At 32.2% G+C, this 17,965-nt stretch overlaps 3 protein-coding genes across 7 annotated transcripts; 1 reads left to right on the top strand and 2 right to left on the bottom strand.

The window, feature by feature from the left end:
• The first annotated feature begins 2,478 nt into the window (after window positions 1-2,478).
• On the top strand, window positions 2,479-5,459 carry LOC18602160 (ribosomal RNA-processing 7 protein). 3 transcript variants are annotated; one of them, XM_007033368.3, is made up of 8 exons: window positions 2,492-2,614; window positions 2,758-2,849; window positions 3,204-3,263; window positions 3,372-3,518; window positions 3,723-3,872; window positions 4,200-4,297; window positions 4,525-4,732; window positions 5,157-5,459. In XM_007033368.3, exons 3-8 carry the CDS (start codon window positions 3,236-3,238, stop codon window positions 5,240-5,242), a joined length of 717 nt encoding a protein of 238 aa, XP_007033430.3. In that variant the 5' UTR covers window positions 2,492-2,614; window positions 2,758-2,849; window positions 3,204-3,235; the 3' UTR covers window positions 5,243-5,459. The 3 variants fall into 3 exon arrangements, with proteins under 3 accessions (XP_007033436.3, XP_007033434.3, XP_007033430.3); XM_007033374.3 differs by lacking the exon at window positions 2,758-2,849 and having other exon boundaries at window positions 2,479-2,614; XM_007033372.3 differs by lacking the exon at window positions 2,758-2,849 and having other exon boundaries at window positions 2,491-2,625.
• An 899-nt stretch (window positions 5,460-6,358) lies between these two features.
• Window positions 6,359-7,937, bottom strand: LOC108660413 (S-adenosylmethionine decarboxylase proenzyme). Its single transcript, XM_018119205.2, has one exon. It carries the CDS (start codon window positions 7,789-7,791, stop codon window positions 6,679-6,681), a length of 1,113 nt encoding a protein of 370 aa, XP_017974694.2. The 5' UTR covers window positions 7,792-7,937; the 3' UTR covers window positions 6,359-6,678.
• A 6,617-nt stretch (window positions 7,938-14,554) lies between these two features.
• LOC18602158 (Tetratricopeptide repeat (TPR)-like superfamily protein) lies at window positions 14,555-17,097 on the bottom strand. 3 transcript variants are annotated; one of them, XM_088805117.1, is made up of 3 exons: window positions 16,621-17,097; window positions 14,937-16,341; window positions 14,555-14,826 (listed from the first exon to the last, which is right to left on the bottom strand). In XM_088805117.1, exons 1-2 carry the CDS (start codon window positions 16,975-16,977, stop codon window positions 15,196-15,198), a joined length of 1,503 nt encoding a protein of 500 aa, XP_088661243.1. In that variant the 5' UTR covers window positions 16,978-17,097; the 3' UTR covers window positions 14,555-14,826; window positions 14,937-15,195. The 3 variants fall into 3 exon arrangements, with proteins under 3 accessions (XP_088661243.1, XP_017974691.2, XP_088661242.1); XM_018119202.2 differs by having other exon boundaries at window positions 14,937-17,097; XM_088805116.1 differs by having other exon boundaries at window positions 14,555-14,823; window positions 14,937-17,097.
• Between the last annotated feature and the right edge of the window lie 868 nt (window positions 17,098-17,965).

Raw genomic sequence — 17,965 nt, 5'->3', positions numbered from 1 at the left:
AAAAAGACTCAAATCCGCCCCTTTTGTCCAAACTTTCCTAAAACACTTTATATAAAAATCATGTGAATACTGATATTTACCCTTCACAAATAATGAAAACCCACCCAAATCACTTAAACAAGTCATAAAAGGTGTTGAAAGGCATTCTTACGCCTAATAATCAACCAAAACCCCAAAGCACCCTCCACTCTTTCACCACATAAGGCAAAAATTCATAAACACCCCCAATAAAGGTATGGAGTTTGAAAATCTCAAAATGCCTTTCACCTTGAAATGACACTTGGAACAATCCCAATTTGGAACTTGCTTTCAATATGTAGTATAGATTTCAAAGCATTCTATTATTGCGTGGATGGTCTTTCTAGACAAATTAACCACTCTTCAAAGGTTTGTAACGGGAATGGAAGCTCTCCCACTAATAGGAAAACTGTTTGTTGTTGTTGGATTTTTTTTGTATTAAAACAACAAAGGTAGCTTTTGAGTGGTTCTTTCAATGGCCAATTTTTGGCGTTTTCTCAAGATGGTAGGTCTTTTTAAACTCGGCACAAGATTTTGGGATCCTCGATTATTGAAATGGTTTTAGTACATCTTGTTGGAAGTTTACATCTAAAATTACTATAAATTCTTCTTATTCCCCACCCCCAAAGTCATCTAGGATAGCTTTCTTTGTGGAAACCATCAAATAAGTAGATCTATTCATTAAAGCATGGAAACGATCTTCTCATGGGTGAATCCTGTATTTGGACGCTCCCTATAAAACATGCATGCCTTGCATGTAGGGCTACTGAGTTTCTCCATATATCTGACCAAAATAATGACAATTATATATGACCTTACGTTTTTATTTTTATTTTTATTTTTATGTTTTTTTTCTGTTCCAATTGTATAGCTTAATGCCATCACTATGCTTTTTCCTAAAGAGATTAGCAAACTTGTAGCCAAGGACTTCCTTCTTTGTCAATATCATTATGAAAAATGTCAATGCTCTTGTTTAAGTCTCAGCAAAAAATAGAATATCATTGCATCATATTTTAATTCCCCTTGCATCTTAATTCTCTCGAAAGCCATACGAAATTATTATAGTACATGTTAAATGATATTTTTCTTATATATGATAAATTGTTAATGGTTATAATTGAGTGTGTTATTATAGTATATGTTAAATGATATTTTCCTTATACATGAGATATTGTTAGTGAATATGGGAAATTATGGATGTACGGGTGAAAGTTATACCGTTTCTTTTTTTTTTTTATCATTCTCATTTTTCCCCCATGATACCTTTTGAATAGATGTGTATAGAGTTGAGTTTCTTTTTGTGAGAGGACTTGTCCCTCTGTTTGGGAAAACCAAAGGATGATAAAACATTGTTTTATGTTTGACATAATACTAAAAAAAAATTTAAATTATTTAAAAAATTTAAATAAAATTTTATTCTTTTATTAATTTTATCAAATTATTATACTTTTATTCTAAGTCAAATAAATATTTAAATTAATATTAATTAATTATATTTAATTAAAACATTACTTATCATTATGGTGACGTTTGGTACTTTATAATACAATATGATTACAGATAATGTGATTGCAAGTAATGTGATTACAAGCAATATGATTGTAAGAAAAATAATATTATAGCGTTTAATATACAAATAAAATAATGATTGAAATACAGAGAAGATAACACTGTAGCGTTTGGTTTACAAGTACTTTGCTAGGAATGAAATGTTAATTTTTAAAATTACCCTTATTTATTAAAACGTAAGTTTAATATACTTATATTTTTAATTGTTAATTTTTATATAATATCATCTCTTAAATATATTTTTAATGTCATATATTTTATTTTTATTTTTTATTATAATCTCATATATTTTATTTTTATTTTTAATATAATTTTTTGTATTATATATTTTATTGTAATTTCTTTTACCGATATTATATAAATTTTAATTTCTGATATTTTATTTTATTTTATTTTTTGATTTTTATATTATATTTTATATTTTAATGTTTTTTATTTTAATTATAACGTCACAAAATATTTTTAATAAGGTAACAAAGTTGAAGGGTAAAAGTGTCTTTAAGAATATTATAAAGTGAAATGTAATGTGATTGCATTGATTTTGAATTGCAATCGCATTATATCCCTTTACTGTAATGTAATTGCATTAGTTTTGAATTATAATCGCATTATATCCCTTTACTGTAATGTGATTACATACAGTGATCTGTTATAAAATAAATACTGTAATATAATTTAATTAGACATATTATAAAAAATATGCTTCCACTTTTTTCATACCAAACATTATCTGTCAGTCACGATTTAATTCTTAGTATAATAATTCTTATAAAGAAATTTAACCCCAAAGGAAAGCTTTTTAAACTCGTTTAATCCAACACTAAGCTTTGAAACCGAAAGCAAAAGCCCATTAGGCCCAAGTCTTATTGCCCTACTAAATAGAATTGGAAACTCCTTTCTCCGTCTTCTTCACCGCAGCAGCGGCTAGTTTGAGGCCTTCAGCGACATAGCCAGACAAGTACATATCAAACAGCTGCGTTGTATTTCAAATCCAGCCGCCCCACCTTCCAGCCTCAGCGACACCCTGGTTAGACTTTGGTCTCTTTCTTTTGTCCTGTTATGGTTATCCTGTTATTATATGAAGTCGTATTGATTATTTTTCTTTCTCTCACTAAAGCGCGGCCACTTTCTCCCTTTCTACAACTCTTTCACTTTCCCTTCTCTCTCCAGTGGCTTTAGCTGTTTCTACACCGGGATAGTGGGGTTAAAGGGTTTTTGACAATTGAAGGGGGTATCGAAAGTTTTCATTGCGAAAGCCATTGGTAGGTGGGGGCCCTTTCAGTGTCAATGTTTTGTAGGGATATTGGGTTATGGTTGATTCTATGTTGTTGCTCTCATGCCGGGGAGAGTCTGTGGCTGAATAGCTGATGGCTGCAGACTTACCTTGGCATCCTTGTAAATGGTGTGAACATTGAATTAATGAAATTGATCTTTCAAAAAAATGAAGTATTATTGATTTTTCTATTCATGTCGGAATTTAAGAGGTAGTTAATGTTTGAGCTGCAAATTGCTTATTTTATTCTTCAGTTTGATATATACTTGTTTAAGGAAGAAGAAAGTTCTATGGGTTACATTTATCAATTTATATGATACATTCTGTCTCTTTTTAATCTCAGAAAATATTGAAACTTTGAAGAACAAGTCTACTATGAAGAAGAAGAGAAGTAGGGAGAAGGGTAAATGCCAATGGAAATTCTTAAGACGTGGTGACATTTTGTCTTTGAATGATATTTTTGGATACGTAATAACCTTTATAATGGATTTCTTTTTTTTCTTTGTTTCAGTGGCCAATTTGGTTGAAACCAAAGAAGAAAAGAAAAGGGATAAATCAAGCAAGAAGAAAAGAAAAAGTAAGGAGAAAAATAATGCCATCATTGGAATTGTTGATCAGCTCGGTGATGAGGAAGAAGACCATTTCCAGAAACAAAATGGTGAGAGTTTTTTTCTTGTTTCATTAAATGGTGAGAGTAAGATCAAAGATTTAATAAGGCATGCTGTGGCTGATACTGAAAGTGAGATTAAGAGTTGTGAATAAGTGATGGGTTTTGTTTGTTCTATTTAGAAATTCATCAGTTGACGCCGATATTGCAGTTTCTCTTTGGTGTTAGATAATTGTTTTGGGTTTTATCTTGTAGGCAAATTTAAGAAGGATAGAAAAAAGAAAAAGAAGGAACACAGCTCATCAGGGGAGAATCAACTGTTGGTGGAAAAGAGTAAAGCAGCTGATAAAGATGAAGTATATGAAATACCTTCAGGGGATGAAGACTGCTCACAAGGAATGAAAAGTATGAAACTGGTGACCTTTCATTAAATATTTTAAGCTTTTGACATTTTAGATAAGCTTTTGGACCGTTACTCTTTTCAGTCTTATTATGGTATATATGCTCAATTTTGCCTTATAACCTATTTGTCTAAATGTTCACTTAAACTTTGTGTAGGATATGTATCACAATATAGCAATTGTCATACTTGTAGTTAAAGTTCTATTTGGTTATTTGATAGAAATCAGCATACCTTTTCTTTCCTGGGTTTTAAAATTTGATCATATATTGTCAATTGATAACAAGTTCTATCATTTTGGTTATTTTATTGAAAAACTTCATAAACCGCAGAATGGGTTATCGAGTACCACCAAAGTAGGCCTGGCTTGAAGGTTTTGCAACAAAGAATTGATGAGTTTATAATTGCCCATGAGGCAAAACTTGAACAGGTACTTTCTCTTTCTGGCACCCTCACTGGTGAATAATTTAGGCCTTTTTGGGAAATGAATTTGGTTCTAGCAGTACACAACTGGTTCATGCATATGCTATGTGTTATGAATTTATGCCTTTACACATGATCAGTTAGAAATATGTTGTCTGTTTGTCTTTTTTGGTACTGGGAATTGCAGCTGCTAGTTACCTGTAGTTTCTCACTTACGTCATTATGGTGATACAGGAAAGAAAAGAAAGAGAAGCTTGTCTTACAGAAGGGGGATGGACACTTGTTGAACATCATAAAGGAAGGAAAAAGACAACAGAATTTGAAAGTGGAACTACAGTGGGTTCTGTTTCCCAGGCTGCTGTGGAGGGGAAATTAGCTAAGAAGAAGAGCAAAGAGGTCTTTGATTTCTATCGGTTTCAAAAAAGAGAAGCCAAGAGGAATGGTATGGATGATCTTATATAGAGTTTGTTGGTTCTCTTTCTTAGATGTCACTCTTGAGTTTATTCTGAACATTAACCATTAAAATTTTGTAAAAATTTTGAGTTAAGGTGTGATTAATTATGTTGTAGGGTCTTGACGTTAGAATTAGTTTCATTTCATTGTTGTATTTTTGTTTTTGTTTTTTTCATCATGATAGCCACTAGATAAATTTTCTTCTTTGATATTAACTAATAAACCATAAAAATGAAAAGAAGAGCTGCTCTATTCATTTGAGGTATTGCAACTAATTGGTTGTTTTCTCATGCCTATGGATTTTCATCTGACTATGGCTATGTATATGATGTACGAATGTACTTGTTATTTACGTATATAAATACTAAAATAAGAACTTATGATTTGTTATGTACTTGTTTATTTCCTTGCAGAACTTATGATGCTCCAGAGCAGATTTGAGCAGGATAAAAAGCATATCCAACAGTTGAGGGCTGCTAGGAAGTTTCGACCTTACTGAGTGCAACCAAACCCTTATAAAAAACCAGGAGGTGAAGCCCTCTCTTAATTATTTACTGATTGCTGCGTTTAAGAAGCTGAAGGCTGACTACATGTCATTTGTAACCCATTTTGTGCAATTTTTATGGTTTTATAGTATACTGTAAAAATCAATTAGGATTGGAACAAGAATATGCACTTCTTCCATTTATTCCAGAACTCCCTCTATTTTACACAAATCTCAATTCTTTAGCAACTATTGTTATGCTGGTTTGTGTGGGGGGTGAAACTACAGTTCTGTTCATCAAAGCCTGTGGCTTGACCGGTTATGGCACTTTGGGATATTATGCACGTTTCCAGTTGATTATAGGTGTAGGTGTTGACCATTTTTATCTTGCATGACTCTATTGGGACTGTCATATTCTGCACCTGCTCTTCAACTTATGGGCAAATTAAAATGATTTCAATTTTATCCCTTATTTTTCATTATAGAATCACATGGAGTTAGGAAACTTAAGAGTGGAAGGAAGATAGAGTATATGCAATATGTCCCCATGCGAAAATCATGTAATACGTGGGAAAGCATTTTACAGATTTCATTAACTCTCAGATTAGGTTGCTGGTCAGAATTGTAGGAACAATTCTGAAAGCGGCAAGGGTAACTATAACTTGCAAGGTGCATCTTTCAATGGGGGAAATCTCCTGAACTATATAGTACAAGTACAATTACAAGGTTATTGAGGCCAATGAAAGTTGATCGTCAACTTCAAGCAAGTAATCATATATTTACCTCTTTGTCTGTAATGTTCCTAGTCATAAAGCATTCCGTATGCCAGTGTCCAGGGAATTCTATATCTAGGGTGCTCAATTTGGTGGTTTTTATGCATTTGAAATTGTTGTTCTTTCTAAATGGACAATTTATCTGTGCGCAAGAGACCCAGAAGGAGAAGTATAAGGAAATATATAATGTAAGCTACACCGACCACTGAGTTGTACAGGAAGGAATCCAGCACAAATCATGCTGGACATCCTAGTTTATGTTAAAAGAAACTCACTAGCAAAAACACATGTATATCAAAGTAAGAAAAAGGTCAACTTATAAGATAATAATTGTGATGCTAAATAAATGCAATGAAAATTTTAGTAGCACAAATAGCACACTTTATTTAAATTAAGCTCCAGTGATATCTAGCATCCAAATCATTTCCAAAATAACTGTCAAATGCGTAGATAAATCCTTAAGCTATTCGCCTCCTCTGCACATAACCCCACAACATTTATTATAGAAAAACAACAGAAACAAATATATAAACTAAAAATAATTTCAGTTCAACATCCTCATCCTTCTCATCCTTACTTTAGCAGCACTCCAGGAGCTCTTTTTTCCATAACGGTATGCATTCAAACACATTGACTCTTGGACTCATGGTTCACCCCTACAATGTCCAGTATCCAAAGCTATAGAGCACTCAGATGGTATGGAACAGGTCGAAATCCAACTTCCTCATCCTTCTCATCCTCACTCCAGCAACATTTCAGAATAGACCTAGGCGACACACAGACATCAGCACCAATAAAGCTGTAGTAAATGACTGAACTGCCGTTCCCAAGCACATCAAATCTCCTTTCTTCACAACAGTACCCATTCACATCAAGATGGATCCTATGATCAAGTACATCTCCATTGACGTCAGCATGCAAAGATACAGAGAACTCAGTTGGCCTGAAACAAGCTAAAACTCTCTCCATCAGCTGATTCAAATTCACGGTCTCAAAATCATAACCGGCTGCCTCAAAACTTGCATAACTGAAACCGTCTTCTGGAGTGACATGAATTGTTGATATTGCATCCTTTTCAATTGAATTCATGGAGTAACCACAAGGGTCAAACTCAAAATCACATATCTGGGACTGTGGAAGAATCTCCCTAATACCTGAATGCTCAGTCATCAACACTGCTGAACTTACATGTGTTTTGTAGAAGACAGATGCCTTCTTCTTGTCCAAACCAGTCATGCACATTTCTAAAGTATAAACTGGATCTGAATGACCACTCCTTTCTGCATAAGCTGAATAAACATGCCATTTCTTTGTTTTATCAGAACTACCCATAATATAAGCCTTCCTACGAGAACCAAGCTTAAGAAAAAAGCGATCAAGGATCGCTACTTCCTCAGAGAAGTTACGATGTGGAAATGGTTGAGCCCCAGGAAATATGAAGCTCCCATGAGTGTACCTCACAGACCGTACAGAAAGTGAAAGGTTGTTAGCAAACCTCAGAATGGCAGGGATCGAAAGAAGCAATTTTGTAGTCCCACAAGTCTTGATGATGATTTTGTAAGGGTAGACAAAGAGGCTTGATTCAGAAAGAACATATGAATCAACATGATCGTTTGACAGTGAAGAAACGATTGTGCATTCAGCTGGTTTCAGGATTTCATCCAATTGTATTTTGGATAAGGAGCGAAGACCCATCCCTCGAGGATCAACAAATGAACCAGGGTCAAAAAATGACACCTCGAGCCTCTTTTCATAGCCTTCAAATCCAATTGCAGAGACAGGGAAGGCCATCTTGGCCTAAAAAGAAACAACTGGTATTGCAAGAAGGAAGAATGAGAGAATAAAGAGGTAAGGAAGGAAACAGACTAGAGTATTTGCAGTGTGATTGAGGCTTTGGGGGTTAAGTCAAAACTTCGCGAAACTCAGGATGGTCTTCGGACACACTGCACAAATAAAGCATCAGAAAATGTCAATTAAAAGGGTCCATCCGTATTTATATGATGAAGCAAAGACCAGGTAAAATTCAAGAACAAAAACTCACATTGGAGTAAGCAGCAGATCGGAATTTCTTGATTCCACCGTGAGGTCGAACGTCTTCAATGCTGTAACCGAGAGGAGCTTCGTAGAACAAAGATTTACTACTACTAGACTTCTTTTTCCCACCCTTGGACTCCATTAGATCATTCAGTCTTTCCTGATAGAGCCACCCAAATATAAATTAAGCACTAAAACAACTTTGCAAATGATGAATCAATAAATTAAGATACTCCAGGACAATGTAAATAATTAAGATGCACCAAGCAACATTCACAAGGTGGTGAAAACAAGCAAAGAAGTACTAAAATTGATATTATTCCTCTCCATTTTTCTTTTGTGGACATGGCAATTTTCAAAATCAGAGACAACAAGCTGTAGATATCAACTCGATTTCCAAAACTTTATAATAATAAACAGCAAGAGCATAATCTAATCTTTTATTCATTTTCTTGAGGGTAAAACAATAACTATTCTAATTAAAAAAAATGCACGAGTATATTAACTTTCTTAACAGAAAAAGTATCATGCTAGTATAATTGTACGAGTGCTTTTTAACATAAGCAGAACGAATTCCTCAGCAGAGATTAAGAGGAACGGTTAAAAACCATTCAAAGAAAATATTCAGCAGGGTGTTTTCAGCACCAGATACGCACTATATCCATTGATTTTTTTTCTACTGAAACAATTGAAATAATGCCAATTTCCTAAAGCGATAAAGCAAGCAGCAATTTGGGAAAAACTGGAGAGTTTAAAAAAAAAAAATCTTTTTTTGTCCGAAATTAAAAAAAAAAAAACAGAATTTCAATTTTCAAGGCAGAAATCACCTAAGTCACAATAACACATAAAAGGGCTTCTGAATTTTCGTTCCCTTAACACAATAGTAAACATAACTTATCAACAAAGAAACAGAAAAAGATACAAAATCAAACGCATAAAAGAACATAATAGTCTCAGTTGAAGAAAAGGCAATACTCACAATGTAAAACAATCAAAACAAGTAGCTCTCCAAGAAGAACCCTTTTTCTGAACCTTTCGATCAAAACCTGAAACTCAAAAAGAAAATCACAATCAATGAATCTACCAAAACAATTGCAAAAAAGATCCAAAAACACAAGCAATAAAAACGATAAAATAAACAAGAATTATCATTAAACGTACCAATTCGAAAACTATTGGAAAAAGTGAAAGAAACCCAAAAAGAATCCGATAGAAATCGACTAAGAATCAGAGGGTGCTTTCTTTTTCTTTTTGCAGAATTATTTGGTTTCTTTGTTTTTTTCTTCTTCTTCTGAGGCTTGTGCAGAAAGTTGTGGGTGGCCTTTTATAGTGGTAGTTGTGGCGCAAATAATTGCGGATGAGTTTTGGAAATCTACCCGTAAGTCCTGCCGATAATTACGGTCGTACCCTTAATTTTTACATGAATTTTGCTCGAAGACACGATCTTTTGGTTGGATTTTAACTCTTTTTCGATTTTTCATTCTTTCCATAAAAAAATTTATATACCATTTTTATCCTAATTATTATTATAGCATAAAAAATCTTAACTATTAATTATATATAAGGATGCGCCCTATCTATATATAAGTATAATGATAAATTTAGATAAAGTGTGAGAATTTAGTTCTAGAAGTTCATTAACAAACTTTTAAAATTTAATCAATTAATTATTAAATTGTTAAATGGGATAAATAATTACTTTTTTTACAAAATATAACCTTTTGATAATAAATTGGTAAAAATGGAAGAAAAAAATTTAATGTCATTATTCTATTATGCTTTTCTTTTTCTTTTTTTATGTTATATATATATTGTTGAGCTTGATGTCAAGGATGAAGTGATACCAACTCGGCTAATAAAATTATGTAATATCATAATAATAAATATAAAATTAAGAATTTATGAGTTTTTAATTTTTCTTATAAAATGCATTTTAAAAAAACTACCTCTATCTATTATTTTTAAATAGCTATCTTCTTTTCCTTTTTCAAGAGACTTTTATATCTTTCACACACACAGTGGATGTGAAATATCCTAATACAAATAAAATGAATAGGTATCACCATATTATATAAAAAATTAAATTTATAATAAATAAAAATAATACATGAATATGCATGAATATGATTATAATATTTATTGTATTTACATGTAATAAAAATGTGTATTTCTTTAAATTATATATATACCACAAATTTACTGAAATTTTGCTTAAATATTTATGGGCATTGCATATAAAAATATGTTTGGTATTTAATTATTTTATTTTATGCATACATAAATCTATACTAATATTTAAAGTCAATTGCTGAGTTTAGAGTTATAAATCATGATGACACCAATTCAGTTGATAAACCAACATAAAACTCTAATAATATAATTAAAAAACATATAAAAATAGGATTATATTAATTATTTGACTTTTAAAATGAAAACAATATTATATCAATTAGTTTTAAATATCATGATTTTAGATTTCTTATAATTTATGCGGTACCCTTTTAATAATATTTATTATTCACTTCAATTGAACATTTGTCTGTATGACTACGTCTAATGTTAATTTTCATATTTTATGTTCAAACCGAAAACAATAGTTAAATAAAAGAAGAAATTTTTGAAAAGTTATAATGATTAAAAACATTAATATAAAAAGCAGAAAAAAATCTGATATTGAGTGCATGATATAGATAAAACTATAGTATCATTTACATTTATATAAATATTTTTTAAAATTCAAAATTTTAACACATTTTAATTTTAAATTTGTTAAATTAATCAAATATATTACTTGATATCTATTGTGAAAATGAAATTATTTACTCCATTTAATTATTTATAAAAAATGTCAATTAACTCACATATATTTGAAAATAACTCAATTTCTTTTAAATTTACGATCCAAATTCAAAATAATTTTGAACTCAAGAGAACCTAAACCCGAACTTAAAAAAACTCGAATCCAAAAACAGTCCGACCTAAACTGGTCCGAACTCTCCCAATTATTATCTCCTTTCCAAAAACAAGATTCAAAATTTTTTCTAAAATTTGTTTAAAAAATCTATAAACAGTATGAGGGCAATTGAGTCATTCGGCAGGACAATGAGAAGAATAAATAGGAAAGGGGAGTGGCTTGGCTAAGTTTAAGGAATTGGGATATGCATGTGGACATGGTCATTGGTGAAGGAGATAGTGATAAGAAGTTGACTAAGGGAGTACAGAATGATCCACGCAACGACTGACAAGGCACAACATGTGATTGTCAGCTGAGCTGGGTTTCTCTGTCCTTTCTCTCTTCTCTTCCTTTCCATGCTTTGTCTTTTTCCTCCTAAATTTGGGGCTCACAGTATCTGCGGCCCCGAATCAATAAGATCCTTTAATTATTTCATACTGACATTATTGCCCTTCCCCCGTCCTTTTTTTTCCAAAAATAGTAAGACATTTGGGGTCCCACTCTTCCGTCTTTACGCTCTGTAGGCGGTCAGCGGTCCTTCGTACTGGGTTCAGCCCAGTCTCCTTCGTACTCAGTCTCCGGCTTCGCCAGAAACGTAAAAATTAAGTAATAATATCATATTAATATTATGACAAAATTATCGTTAACCAAGGGATATCTTGAAAATATAAAAATAATAAGAATTTCTTATTTAATTGTGAATTGATTTTAAATTAAATATTTAATTTAAACTTTTATATTATATAATAGATCAATTATCTTTGCATGTGAAAAAATTTTTAAAGTGATAATAGTGATAAATTTGAAATAAATTACATTTAAAATATTTTAAAAATATATCTAAATATAATAAGAATTTTTTTAAAAAAAATAAAAGATCGAGTTCTCCATCTAAAATTGTACATTCTACTCAATTTAAATCAAGCTTAAGTTTACATCCATTAATTTTAAAATAAATTTTAAAATGTTAAAAATTAGTATCCAAAATACAATATTTAATTTTAACCAATGTATAGAGGTGGGTGAGCAAGGCTTAGGGGTAGGGTCAGGTGGTCTAAACCTATCATAGAGGTTAATTAAATGCAAAGATTGTAATGACAATTTCTAAATTCTCTAGAATTAATATGCCTTCTAATTAGTGCTATGAACTAATCATAATAATAATAATAATAATAATAATAATAATGGCTACTAGATTGTCAAATAGTGTCATTGTCAACAATATACCAAACCACTAAATAGAGCACATGCAACTTGAGTTGCATTAAATATATAGTTGTAAGCTTTTCATATTTTGATGGTTTTGTAAGTTGAACTCAATATTAGTAACTCTTACATATAAACTTAAAGATTCATTTTATTTTTTATTGATGTGTAATTCGAGACATTTTCTCTAACCCAATTATGCATCAATTTTGTTGCAATGATTCTTTCACCTATATATAAAAAAAAAAAACTCATTTTGAATCAAGTTTATTTCGTTTTTGATATTTTTTTATGTAAAATCTCACATTGGTGAAAAGTTGAGTAGTCTCTAATACTATTAATCATGGACTCATATTTTTAATTCAAAAGATATTTCTATTAAGTGAAAAAAAATCGTTGTAAATCCAAGACTTATCTCATGTTTTACTGATTTGAAATCATGCATGAATTTCAAGTGTAAACTTGAAACATAAATAAGAGATAACTATGATTGGGTTGAGGTAATCCATAAGCACCTTTGATTCTGTAAACGTGGACTAAGGATATTTCTTATGTAACAAGTAATAGAAGTATCGACGCAGCTAATTAGAAACAAATCAACCAAGAAGGAATGCTTCTTTGACAGTGACAGAATTGTATAGAAGGCATCTCTGGCAAGTAACATATATAGATATATGCAAGGCCGACTTGTCTTAAGTCACGACATTAAGTTAGCAGTATACTATTACTTAACTATTATTCAATACAAGAATCTTGGAAGATAAGGATGCCAAACCAGCGACAGCATCTCAATGAGCTGGTTAGCATTAACAAACCTCTACTCACATTAGCATCTCTTTACTTTGGAAGAAAGGCATGTTTTATCATCTACAAAATGAACCCAACCAATTCACCCTAATTCCAATTGCTTCAGCAATTCAAGGATTTACGAACACACCATTAAGAGGCTCAAGCTCTTTATAGTAGGCATTCTAAGATTGAAAGAGCAATGTAAAACTAAACAACTACTATTAGGAACTTTCTTAGGCTTTCAACTGTAATCTTAGAAGACAGCATATAAAATATCAGCTTCGTCTCCTAGAGACTTGGCTAATGTAAAACATAGTCCAAACTCACATTCCTGAAGACATGAAAGAAACCAGAAAAATTGCAGGTTCAAAGTCACAAGCATAAGAAACTCGCCAGATCTTCTTAACCCTAAGCACTCTTTATCCCACATCATGCTGTATGTCAAGCAGTTATAAAAAGGCAGCCTAAGAAAGTATGTTGAGACAAAACTGATCTACAAGTTTCCCCAATCAACCTTTTGCACACAGGCCCAATGCTAAATGTTCACAGGGAAAAGCATGGCAGGCTAAAAGCATATAAGGGCAATTACAAGCTTATGCAGCATAAAGAATGTTTAGGAATGTTTTAATATTATTCAATTCATCTGTCAGCAGTATCCAGATATTCCTAATATAATGGTAAATCAAAACTTTAGCCACCGCAGTTTGGCATTAAAACTCATTTTGGAATAAATTTGAAGCTGTTTCATAGTTCCATACTGCTGAGGGAACTTGAGAATGATTGAGAATGTTTTAATATGACAATTCACTATAAGGAACATAGAAAAACTATAAATAAAGAGAGAGTAGGAATCCCATGATTAAGTTACTGAAACAGACTGAATATTTAACTAAATGGCTTAAAATAATTCAGTATTGCAAACATGAGGTTGGGACTTCGCACCCAAGTGTTACAAGGAAGAGAAACAGAATTGAACAAGAAAAAATAGAGATAACATGAAGATGAGAAAGGTAGTGGAGAAGGAATAAACCTACCAATATATTCTCATGAAACTGTAGAAGAATATAGCAGAAATAACATTAGAATCTAAGATATCAGGCTAAGCAAAGGCCAGCATACTCAGAATAATATAACAATAAGTTAAAAGAGGTAAGAACAAATCTACAAGACAGTGTAGCAACCCAGGGCTCATCAGCAAAAGGTCTCAACTTATAGAGATCAGCTACTAAACAAGACCCCTTAAAGAATCAGTAACTCCTTCTGTACACACCTTTTAACCACATTAGATTTTGTCCCACATAAAGCTTTCAATCACCCCTTTCAACTGCAATCATGCTCCTCCATGCCTTTAACTTTTTTTTCCTTCCATGAGATTTTTGACTACCACTGCAAACTAGTTTATCAGCATGGAAGAACTCATCAACTGATAGAATCAAAAGCAAATCCACCAAAGAACAAGAATACGTCTAATACTCGGTGGCTGTCCTACCCTTCAATAAGCCTTCTGTAGTATTAGAAATTCCTGCTTTACGAACTCAATATATCCACTGTGAAAATCCTTCTGCAATTCAATTTGAGAATGCCAAAAATACTATTTTCTATACTTTTAGACATTTTATTCCCAAGACATCTCTGAAAATAACAATATCCTTGAGTCGTTGTCTTTTCATATTCAAGACACAAAACAGAAATAGTATTCTCTACATAATTGTGCTGAATATGTTGTAACAGTAAAAGCCATTGTATGATTCTTAGTCAATATGTATGCCTCTTGCATAGTTGCATTTACTCCCAGGCAGAGTGAGTAGGATTGACAGTCCTGTCCACCATTTACTAGCCTTCTCCTAAAGCAAACACAAAAAACATATCAATATGATTGTCTATAGCACATATCACAAAATATAATCATGCTCATAACTATTAAGTATGCAAGAAACAAAGAGACTAAGGTTACCTGAACTTGGCCATTGGCCTCACCAGCTTGGTCTTTGGCCAATTTGTTAGCCAGAACGCAAGTTACTATCAAGCAATAGAAACCGCGATTTGGTGCTTCACATTTCTAAGTTTTAAAGAAATTTATACTTAAACCAGTTTATTTCTTGACATCTGTAGAGCCACATGGAAAGCTATTTGAGATGCGTCTCATTGTGACCAGGATGCCCTAAAGCATCACAAATCAAGTATGTAACTGAAAAGACATCTGGAAGGTCAGTTTACAATTGTAACTTCCTCTGCTGGATATCCTTCAGTATACTCTTAGACATTAATCCCCTCTCAACCACGTGGTTCCAAAAGAAACCTAAAATGCTATTATCATCAGCATAAGAAGCGTTGAAACATCGATAGATTTTGAGAGTTATCATCAACCTTCTCTTATACATTTCATTTAACACATCTGAAGCAGCATTCACCTTCCCCATTTTCCAGTAAGCATAGGCCAGGCTAGTGTATATTACACTGTCTCCTGATATACCTTTTCCTAGCATAAGAGTGAATATTCTTTGCGCACAATCAACCCTTTCTAGCTTACAAAACCTCCTTATGAGTGCCCTATACACTGAGACATCAATACAAAGGCCTCTTTTCAACAATTCATCTGGGAGTTTCATAACTTTTTCTTCATTGCCTTGGTTGCAGTATCCATCAACAAGCCAGGAGTAGGTAGAATAACTTGGAGAAATCCCTGCATCAAGCATGTTGATCAAGAACTCTATAGCACTGTCCATTTCACGCACCCTGCAAAATCCATGGATCAAAGCCTTGAATGTAAATTGATCCAACTTCAATCCAGCCTCCACCATCTTGTTCTTCACTTTCATAGCAGACCCCATGTCTCCAATCTTGCAATAAGCATTGATCAATGTGTTACAAGTGACATTATCAGGTTCAACTTTCTTTTCACTCATCTCATTCAAAACCCGATTTGCTTCCCTTATTTTACCTTCTTCACACAACTTACGGATAATTGAATTATAAGTAACAACTCCAGGATAAATCCCCTTAGCCTCCATCATCTCACGCACTCTTAAAGCTTCACCTAGATCATTCACTCTGCAATAACCATCAATCAAAGTAGTATAAGTCACATGGTTAGGACTCACACCTTTAATTTCCTTAAAAAGCCTGACAGCCTCTCTCATTCTGCCTTCTCTACAAAACCCATAAATAAGTGAATTATAAGTTATAATATCCGGACTAATCCCCGCTCTTTCCATTCTATCTTGCACGCACAAAGCTTCATAATGCATTCCTTTCTTACAATACAATGCAATCAACGTATTATACGTGAAACGATCAGGAAAAACACTCTTCAATTCCATCTCACTCAGCACTTTTTCTGCCTTCTCGACATCACCACCCTTGCAACAAGCATGAACCAACACATTATAAACATGTAAATTCCCGACCACCCCAAGTCTAACCATTTTCTTATAAACTTTCCACACATTATCAATCAATTTTTCTTTAACTAAACAATTCAAAAGCACAGTACAAGCGTGTAAATGAGGCTTTAAACCATGAAGTCTCATAGCCTCAAAAACCTGTAAAGCATCTTGGGTCATTCTCAATTTCCCATAAGATATCACCAGCCAACTCAAAACATGAGAATTCACTTCAAAGTCCGAATGGGTACTCACCAAAGCATTCAAAACAGAATTTGATGACAAGAAATCTTTGTTTGAAATTTTTCCGAGCAAGTTATGTGCTGTCTTGAAATGTTTGTGTTTTGTAAGAATATGGACCATTGCCCACGTGGATTGCAGAGAGTGGTCGTAATTTGGAATAGAAATTTCGATCCATTTAAAGAAAGACCAAGAAAGAGAAGGACTGGAACAGAAAAGGGAGAGCTTGTAAAGGAGGTAGTTAATGGTAGTCGAGGTTAATTGGGTGCAAATTTTGGGTTTCAAAAGAGTGTTCCAATGACCCTTTAGGATAATGGTGAAAATAGTATGTGAGAATCGGGCTGAGTTGTTTTGAGGAACTGAGTTAGCCATTAGTTGATCTAATTTCGCATCCTTTTTTGGTAGAAGGAATCTAGCTCTTTGTTTTCTTTTTGCAGGGCAGTGACATGCTTTAATAGCGGTTGCGTAGGTGGAGGGTGCTTTAATTTCATCCTAGAGTTAGCGTTTTGACGGAATCTGATTATTGCGAATATTTTTAGTACGAATGAAACTGATTGGAAATTTATTATTGAGAATATAATATTGTTATAGTTGGTATATATAAGAAAATATTTATTAAAGTTTTTATTTTATATATAAAAATATAAATTTAATAAACCGAAAGAAGGTAAATTTTTAAACTTTCAAATTTTAATCTATTAAAATAATAAATAATATCATTATAAAAATAACATAATATTTGAATATTAATTATTTAAATTTTAAAATATGTGAAGTTATTAAATTTTATTTTTTATAATAGTGCTCAGAACTTTTAAAAATACTTATTATTTTTGTAATAATGCCTACAAATATTACAAGAATTATAAAAGACATTTTCAAAGAGTTTTCTAATTTTTTTTTATCATTGAACTTCTTTGACTAAAGATTTTTTGCTTTTGCTTTCATTATTAGAATAAATAGCTAATGCTTTTGGTAATATTAGTAGTGGTAGTATTTTATTTTTTATAATCAATTTCCTCTCAACTGATAATGGTAATAATTATGTATGCAAATAATGAAAAATTTTTTTTATATATATATGAATGGTAGGGTTAAGGGTAAATTAAGATAACAAAAATAACAACTTTTCCCAAATAATGAGAACATTCTCACTGTTATGTTTATGCCACCCAATTAAAATCCCATAAATGTGACTCAATCTTTATACTTCTCAATCTCGACTCTTGTTAATTAAAATATCAAATTTAATCATTAAAACCTTTTCATGAGAAAATGAAAACAAAATAAAGATAATTAACCAATTATTATACTTTCTTGTTTGTTAATTTTTCCCTTGTTTGATGTCCCAAAATTAAAT

This window comes from Theobroma cacao, chromosome 4 (assembly GCF_053813885.1).
Source record: "Theobroma cacao isolate CCN51 chromosome 4, ASM5381388v1, whole genome shotgun sequence".
Classification (NCBI taxonomy): Eukaryota; Viridiplantae; Streptophyta; class Magnoliopsida; order Malvales; family Malvaceae; genus Theobroma; species Theobroma cacao.
This window is presented reverse-complemented; position numbering and strand designations above follow the sequence as displayed.

What these genes read in the sequence shown, in the direction of transcription:
- LOC18602160 (XM_007033374.3), top strand. Translation starts at nt 3,236, where the DNA reads ATGAAGAAGAAGAGAAGTAGGGAGAAGG. An exon ending in GAAGAGAAGTAGGGAGAAGG is followed by an intron (nt 3,264 to 3,371) that starts GTAAATGCCAAT and finishes TCTTTGTTTCAG; the next exon opens with TGGCCAATTTGGTTGAAACC. An exon ending in ATGAGGCAAAACTTGAACAG is followed by an intron (nt 4,298 to 4,524) that starts GTACTTTCTCTT and finishes ATGGTGATACAG; the next exon opens with GAAAGAAAAGAAAGAGAAGC.
- LOC108660413 (XM_018119205.2), bottom strand. Translation starts at nt 7,791, where the DNA reads ATGGCCTTCCCTGTCTCTGCAATTGGATTTGAAGGCTATGAAAAGAGG.
- LOC18602158 (XM_018119202.2), bottom strand. Translation starts at nt 16,977, where the DNA reads ATGGCTAACTCAGTTCCTCAAAACAACTCAGCCCGATTCTCACATACT.